Here is an 8893-nt window from a genome sequence, read left to right on the forward strand (position 1 = left end):
AAGTGTATGTTTGAAATGGCTAATATAATGCTATGATATACATTGTGCATTACAGTCGGTGGACATTACTGTGGTTTCATCAATATTCGTTGAATACCAATTTTCGTGGATTTCGTTGTTGATCAACGAAATTAAATGTTCATTGAAGTGCAATTTCTATTGTCATTTTGTATTGATAGGGTCACTGGCCACGAACTTCCGTATCCTCGAAACTATGATTTTCCCTATAACCACGAAAATTGATACCCTTGAATATTAATGAAACCACAGTATGCCACAATTTTTAGCGTGGTCATAATCATTAATGATTTCTCCAAACGTTAATGCGGCGTAACTTTATAAATAGGATAACGTTTTTTAATGTCAGACATAACGACTTACGATTTAAACATGCATTCATGATGGCAGACATTATACCACAATTTATAACGTGGGCATAAAACGATTTTTTTACTTCAAAATTTAAAGGCGACAAACAAAATGTAACGACTTTTAAATGAAAAAAGTGATCATTTTTTTATTGGCAGACATAATGCTGCGACACATTTCCTGTTTGCAGACATTATGCCATAATTTTTCACAGATTTTAGCGTGGACAGAATACGTTTTCTCCAAAAGTTAAAGCGGCGGACATTGTGAAACGACATTTAGAAAATTGGAGTGCACTTAATAATGTCGGACATAAGGTTACAACAAACGAAAAGGAAAAAAAAGTGTATATATGCATATAATTCTCATTCTGAAAATAATTTCAGATCAATAAATGCCAAACATAATATTACACAATGGGATAGCAAATATGATATTTAGAAATAATAGAGAGAGTAGTGTGTTCAAAACTGGTGGCGGACATTAGACCATACATTTTCCAAAAAATAATGCCGACATTATTAGCGACGTGCATTCATTAAATACAATTCAAATACAAGGCAGCGGACATATGGTTATGACTTTTGTAAAGGCGGACATAACGTGATGATTTTTTCGAAAAAGTGGCGGACATTTCGTGATGGCGGACATAACGTGACGATTTTTTCGAACAAGTGCCGGACATTTAGTGATAGCGGACATAACGTGACGATTTAAAAAAAAAAGTGGCGGACATTTCGTGACGGCGGACATAACGTGACGGCGGACATAACGTTACTTAACACCTGTTAAAGCGTTTTTATCGTTGATTCAAACTATATTGTTTCCAGGTAACTTTTGATTAAAGACACCCTAGCTTAACATAAAATATTTAGAACAACTTGCTGAAACTTCCGAAAAAAACTAATTTAGCAGATGTTAGTAATGATTTCATGAATGAAATTATTTATATAAATATTACATTTTATGTGAAATTGGTTGTTGTCAGAAACGTGCGGATGTGAGGGATTTCCTGCCGTCAAAAACATTTGATGTCAAAAGAGAATTTTACGTGAGAAAAGAAAAGTAAGAAGACAAGACGTTTTCCTTTATTTATCAACTTTTCTTACGAACTATCGAGGACAGCGTTAGAAGATTATTTATATATTTAAGGCAGAGATCGATACATATATCTGTATGAAAGTTGTTAACAGCACTCTCATTGATGTTATTTGCCAAAATGAATCGTCCTTTATTACGATTTTAATTATTTTAAAATGCATAAAAAAGTTTCATCGTCAGGAATAATATGGTTGGAATATCCGCATTTCTATCTCTCGTACATATTTGCCGTGGTTTGCGACGATGATGTTCATCCGAAAAAAAAACCACACGTTTAATTTGTTAACAGAGCACTGCTAAGTAATGCATATGAAGGCATGTTGAAAAAAAACGTTTTAGAACTAAAGGTTCATTACCAACAAGTTTCAAAAATTGCTTTTTAACAAATCAATTGAAAGATGGAAGAACGCACGCACGCACGCACGCACGCGCACACACACACACACACACACACACACACACACACACACACACACACACACACACACACACACACACACACACACACACACACACACACACACACACACACACACACACACACACACACACACATATTTAAGATTTCACAAACATTTCATAACTTTAAACAAATCGGGCATTGTTATTATTATTTTTTTCAAGAAAAATATTCATTAAGTCAATAAGTAGAATTCTTCACAATAGCCACAAAAGTAATATTTATGCCTGTTCATTCTTCCTCTACCCCTACCCCAACCAACCCCCCAAAAAACAAATAAACTATATTTTTTTATGAAATTGGAATTCTAAAGCAAATAGAGATTGTATCAAAACTTACGTGAGATTAACAAGATATGTGGTGTTATTAAAATAATAGTCAGATCGGGAATGGTGGGGTTCGTGGATCAGTTCCTTATCATAACGCCCCATATGTGCTAGATCTTTAGAGGCGAATCCCACTCTAATGTATAAATACAAGCATTCAGTAAACTTTTTTTGCGATGGGAAAGACTATGCAGTGGATGAGACAACAAGGGGTCAAAAAGTACAAAAAATCACTTGGTAGGGACAGAAGCAATGCTTATTTGTGAATGAATTACAAATGGGAACATTACATGTAATGCTGGGATATGTTTGATTTTAGGATCGAAGATTACGTGAATATGAGTAAACATTTATTCTTATGTATTCTTGCAAAACATATTAAGTATTAATATTACTTTCAGTTTCAAGAAAGCATCCATAGCTTTCTTCAGTACCAAATCGAATCCATTGAAGTCAATGAAAAAAATCTATGTTTATGTATTAATAATTATATACATGCAATATTATAAATAAAACACTAATAAATGTAACCATAGTACAATGTTAAAAGAAATGTGTCTGACTAACTCTTTTACATTTTGTTTGATTTATATAATGTGTCAGTGTCATTGATTATTTGGAATATTTAATTTTCTTTACACTTCCTTTTAGATATTCGCAAACGAACAGATTGTTACTATTGTCCGCATATATACCATAAGGTTTCACGAAATCACAGTTATCAATGTAACGGAGAAACTGTCCATTCTGATCCAAAATGTGGATACAATGGTTGTCACCGTCAGCTGTCAGAGTGCGACACTGTTTGTCTGTTGTGATACCACGGGGCTTAAATGGTTGACTCTTGGTAACTGAGGGATGACCAGTGTATCTCCATCTCAGTTTCCCGTCCATATTAACCACCACCACTGCACCAGCCTCACTGTCAGCTACCAAGACGTCATAGTTCAAGTTCTTAGTGATGTATTTAATATAATCGTTTCCTGAGTACAAGGGTTTTTCTTCATCATCAAATTGAATGGTTTGTTTCTCTGTAGATCCCGAGTAACGGACAACTTTGGATTGAGTTTTATCATTACTGAACATGGTAACCAGGAGATCACCAGTATAAGTGACACACAACTCACGAGGCGTCCATCCCTGTAATCTGACCAGCACTTCTGTCTGTTTATTGTTCACTTTATTTACTGTCCCTGCTGTTCCATCAGAGTACAGAAGATCCCCATTAACGTCTACAGCAATATCATAGGGCCGTTCTCCTGATTTTGATTTGATTGTCATTTGGAGTGCACCATAAATATTGAAACATTTCAGTTCGTTGGTTCGTCCACTAGTCCATATTCTGTTTTCGTTTAAGTAGGTAACACTGCGTAGATTTTTATACCCAGTCTGTATTGTGGCAAGAACTTTCGGTTCATTCAGTAGTTCTCTGACTGAAGTGTTTTCTTGGTTCAGTGATAAGTCATTTTCTTCTGTAGTGGTAGTTAATGGGGTAATCTGTCCAAACAAACTATACAAATTTTCATTGGCTATTGGTTTTGGGATAAAAGTCGGTAACGAAACTTTAACTCTGGATGGAAACTTGCAGAACTCTCTAATCTTAGAGTTGTATTCAATAGTTGGAGATACTTCAGTAGATTTTTCTATTTCTTTTAGTTCCAATAATGCTCGTTTCATAAGAAATTGTATCTGCTTGATTTCGTTCAAGTGCTTGTTTAATATGTCTCCGTGTCTCACTTTTATGTCGTTGATTTCAGTCTTCATTCTGTTGATAACAACGTCAATTTCTCTATGCCATTGCTCTCCTTGTTTAAATAATTCTAATGTAAGTTTCTCATATCCTCCGTCGAGATTGGCAATCTGATTTTCTAGGTCAAGAACAATTTCTTTATATTTGGGAGTAATTAAGGTTTCATACTCTTTTGCATCTTTTTTAATAATGTCTTTTTTTATCATATAAACTTCTGTAACTTCTACAAAGTTATGTCCCTTGTGTTGATTAGATGCCATGCAGGAGGAACAAATGAAAATGTCGTTACAATCATTGCATTGACATTCACAATATTTGTGTGGATGTGTTTTACATTTCGGATATATGGGAGTTGATCTTCGTTCTTCGAAAGGCACAATTGCATGTTTATGATATCCATCTGAGATGTGTTCTCCTATACAAGGCTTACATAGGTTGAAATGACAAACGTCACAGTAGCTCTGTACGATTGCGGTCTCACAAAGATCACACCGGTGCACATCCTGGGCACTAGAATGAGGATCCATGGTTTATCTAAAAAAACAAAAAACAAATATTCAATATAAATTTTTGTGAAGAATTTTATATTTACAAAATTGCATATTTACGATATATTTTCTCCAGTGCATGATATATTATCCTGTGTGCATATCTTATCATCTTCAGTACACGTAATATATTTTAAATGTGATTTTTTTACCCATTCTTTTGACTCTTATTCTGTGTCAATTATCTAAAAAGTGTGTAGAAGTGCTGACAAAGAGGCTTTATAATATTTCAAGACAGGACTTTTATGGATTTGCATTTCTAAAAAAACAAACATTTCTTGTTGCATCTTTTTTTGGTTACTAATTTGAAGCATATATATTGTCTAGTATCAATTTCAATATACATGTAATTAAGAATAAGGTATCAGCAGTTTTGACATGCTAGATTCTCTAAATGAGTTAACATGTCAATTATAAGTTACTTGGGACATTCCAGATATTCATAAGTTAGAAAATAGAAAAGCATTCCTTTTTGGTAGTGACACCAGCAACTTTTATCATTCTAAGCATGAGCTGTTACACCGTAACCCTGAGTTTGCCGATAATCGAGGACACTTAACCCCTTGATAGTAACTGGAATTATTCTTTAAACTTCATTTTATAGCGCATGATATTACGGCGTGCGCACCAAAAAATAAGTGGTGCACGCATAATATATCGTGTGCTTGAGTTCAATAAAAAGTAGTGCGCACGAGATTTATGGCATGCACACGAGATATATTTTGCCTAGTATCTTTGAAAATTAATAATAATGTGATCTAAATCTACAATTCCTTTCAAAATGTCCATACATTTTTTTTTAAATTTATGAATATGGACAGCATGTAACCAATTTTACCCCGCCCCTTACTTTCCTATGGTAGAGGTTGATATCCATTATTAATTTCAAAAGTGAAAGTAGTTTTATATCAAGTCTCACTGAAAGTTACATTTCTATTGTAATCAAAATATATCAATTTTACATCTATCTTTACAATTAATCTTATTCAATAGTTTTAATAAAGAAATCTAACCGCAGTTATGAATGATACATACAGTCTTACTATTCTTCTGCCCTGTAATCTTACATGGCTTTCATGGAATGTGGTCACATGATAGCTTCAAAATATATAGAGTTACTACCCGTGTGTCTCGTTCTCAGGAGTTCGTAAGCGTTACACTACTACTTCCCTTGCGCGAATTTACAATTCTAGGGGTTAAGTGTCCTCGATTATCGGCAAACTCAGGGGTTACGGTGTAACAGCTCATGCTTAGAATGATAAAAGTTGCTGGTGTCACTACCAAAAAGGAAAGTTTTTTCTATTTTCTAACTTATGAATATCTGGAATGTCCCAAGTAACTTATAATTGACATGTTAACTCATTTAGAGAATCTAGCATGTCAAAACTGCTGATACCTTATTCTTAATTACATGTATATTGAAATTGATACTAGACAATATATATGCTTCAAATTAGTAACAAAAAAAAAAGATGCAACAAGAAATATATTAATATATATTATATAGCTTCTGAAGATTTTAAAATGAAAGCGCTTAAGCTATATTGAACGTTTTTCGTGTTTTCTTATTTTACTTTTTATCTATAACTCGCCGACCACTGTGGATTTTATTGTGTTTCAATATATATATATATATATATATATATATATATATATATATATATATATATATATATATATATATATATATATATATATATATATATATATATATATCAATCAGCCTCATGAACAATTTAATACTTAATACCCGTCCCATGTCCCAACTTTAAAATGAGGCCCATTGGCCACATCGTTTATTTGAACAACATCTATCTTTTTTTATTTATAACTCTTCTAAAATATTGTAAAACTCACAGATATTTTCATATATTTCAAGATTTGACAAAACTCTAAGGTAAAAATAAATGCGAGAAATTATTTCAGTGGGCGATTATTCTTAAAGATCGTATCGCCATCATGGCGAGTCAGACATTTTCCAGAACTCGACCGTCGGTGGTTTTCTACTTCATTACTTCATGACAGTTTTAAACACGTTAAAAACGTTAAAAACCTTTTTATATGTCAATCTTAATGTAGAAACATATGTTGATTCATGAAAGGGTTGTCAAATCTCGCTGAAAAACGAAAATCTGAGCACAGTAAGTACAATTTAAGTAATATAGGATACTTATTCATTAAATAGCAGACTACAGAGCAAATTAAAAACCAATTTTCAATATTCAGAAGGTCTGATGATCTTGGCCATTTTAGGACTGTATTGACCTCCTTTAGAAGAAGAGCTCTATAAAAAAATATATAAGAAATTACCCAAATTTAAATGATTAAATAAATGATTTTTTCTTTACTAACTAATATTGTATAGCTATACAAATCATACATAAAATTTTAGGTATGTCGCAACCTCTAATGATAAAATATCCACTAATGATATAAAGTTTCATTAGTGGTCACACTTCCGACCGATAATGATTTAACTTTATCGTTAACGAACTACCTAGCCATCCACTAATGATACAATATTCAACTAAAAAAAATTAAAATCAAATTTTAAATATGCAATGTATTATAGAAACCCTGCAATCTGTGATTTTGAAATATGCTAAAAATGTTATAATTTTTGTAACATTGAAATGTAAAAGCTAATTTGGTAATGCATTTTTTTATTATGTTAAAATTAAAAATTTCGAAAGACATTTGTGTGCACAGGTAAATAAGTACAAACTAAGCAAATATAAGAAAATCAATATTTCTAATTAAGAATGCCATTTTAAAACATTATTTTATCGGCATATTGTCCTATGTAATAGGTTTTAAACTGAAATTTAATCGCACGGCTGTAATATACACAGTTTAATTTGTACAAAACGGTGTTTTTCCACTAAAACAAACATGATTTTTTAAGAACTTGTGAAACTGAGATTTCCTTTCTCAGATATTTTATCATACTTAAGAACAATTAGCGTAGTGCAGTATCCATAACAACATATTTTAGGAATAATATATTTGATTGAATTGTAATTGTAGAAGTTGTTTAGTATTTCATCGGACAAAACAGTTCAAAGAGGGTGTGCAAGTAAGGAAAATTACGACATATCACCAAGTATGTCGGCGACTCGATTAACAAACCTAATGATATTTTTATATGATTGTCTTTACTTAACTACATGTATATATATTGTATAAACATTTATGAAGTTTTACTGTAGTTGCCCCAGTATCTGTGGGTGCGATCTTTTTCATCATTATAGTAGCTAACAAGGCATGTAACACTATCGCATAGACAATCCTCCTTGTGTTCACAATGTAAGTGTTATTAATGTAAGATTTTTAATTATGTAGAACAAGAATTGTTGGCAACAAAATAAAGACAACATTTAAAATGCTCAAATCTTCAGTTTTTTACATTTTAAAAAATACTTGACCTGAGGAAACAGTATGACTGGACAAAAATGTTTGAAGACATCGATATCTTCAATAGAAATAAGTTCCAACCGTGAGGTATGCCGGTCCATTAACCTCGAAAAATAAGGGACTTTTTCTATCTTTGTCACTCCACTATTTGTATGCACATGTTAAAAAAACATATCCTGTACAAAATTAACATAAGTAAAATTGAAATTTTGAATAAGTGTCATTTTAAAACGTTATCTTATTATCTGCATATAGTCTTACATATTTGGTCTCAAACTGTAATTTAATCGCACGTCTGTTACATAAACCGTTTAATTCTAACAAAAATAAAGTTTTTCTACACTGAAACAAACGTGATTTATTAAAAGCAACTTTTATTTTTGAGATTCCCTTCCTCATATTTGTTAATCATACAACAGATCCATTCCCCAGCAAGATTCGAACTCATGACTCAAAGATTCGTGGTTAACGCTCAAACCCATTGCACTACGCTGTTTGGTAAGAACGTTGAAAAAGATCATAAATCCCACTTGATTTTATGTCTAATATTTCGGAAATACGTCACAATAACTATGGGAGGTATTCCATGCGACCTTCATTTTTTACACTGTCCCAACTTGAAAATGTGTCGTAGGAGGAGTCAATTCGCTTGATTTGTTAAATTTAAGAATAGAGAAGGTTGCTCAAAATATGGGCCCGGGGGCTGCATGAAACAAACCCCCAAAAATGAGTCAGTGGTCATATACCTTGTCATTATGATGCATGATTCATCACACAAGAGCATTACATTACACTTGATCAAGTATTTATTTGTTTTAATATCTTTTTAATCATTTCCTGCAAATTTTACTGTTTCAGAAATTTTAGTTTCTGCTCTCCAACATACTTAAATGTTATCAAGCATAAATAACGCTGTATGGCATTA

At 32.4% G+C, this 8893-nt stretch overlaps 1 protein-coding gene across 1 annotated transcript; it reads right to left on the reverse strand.

Moving 5' to 3' along the window:
* Positions 1-2786: 2786 nt before the first annotated feature.
* On the reverse strand, positions 2787-5661 carry LOC136275157 (uncharacterized). The gene is made up of 2 exons (XM_066083485.1): positions 5590-5661; positions 2787-4540 (listed from the first exon to the last, which is right to left on the reverse strand). Exon 2 carries the CDS (start codon positions 4531-4533, stop codon positions 2869-2871), a length of 1665 nt encoding a protein of 554 aa, XP_065939557.1. The 5' UTR covers positions 4534-4540; positions 5590-5661; the 3' UTR covers positions 2787-2868.
* Positions 5662-8893: the final 3232 nt, after the last annotated feature.

The sequence above is a fragment of the Magallana gigas genome, chromosome 4 (genome assembly GCF_963853765.1).
Source record: "Magallana gigas chromosome 4, xbMagGiga1.1, whole genome shotgun sequence".
In the NCBI taxonomy this organism is placed as follows: Eukaryota; Metazoa; Mollusca; class Bivalvia; order Ostreida; family Ostreidae; genus Magallana; species Magallana gigas.

What these genes read in the sequence shown, in the direction of transcription:
- LOC136275157 (XM_066083485.1), bottom strand. Translation starts at nt 4,533, where the DNA reads ATGGATCCTCATTCTAGTGCCCAGGATGTGCACCGGTGTGATCTTTGT.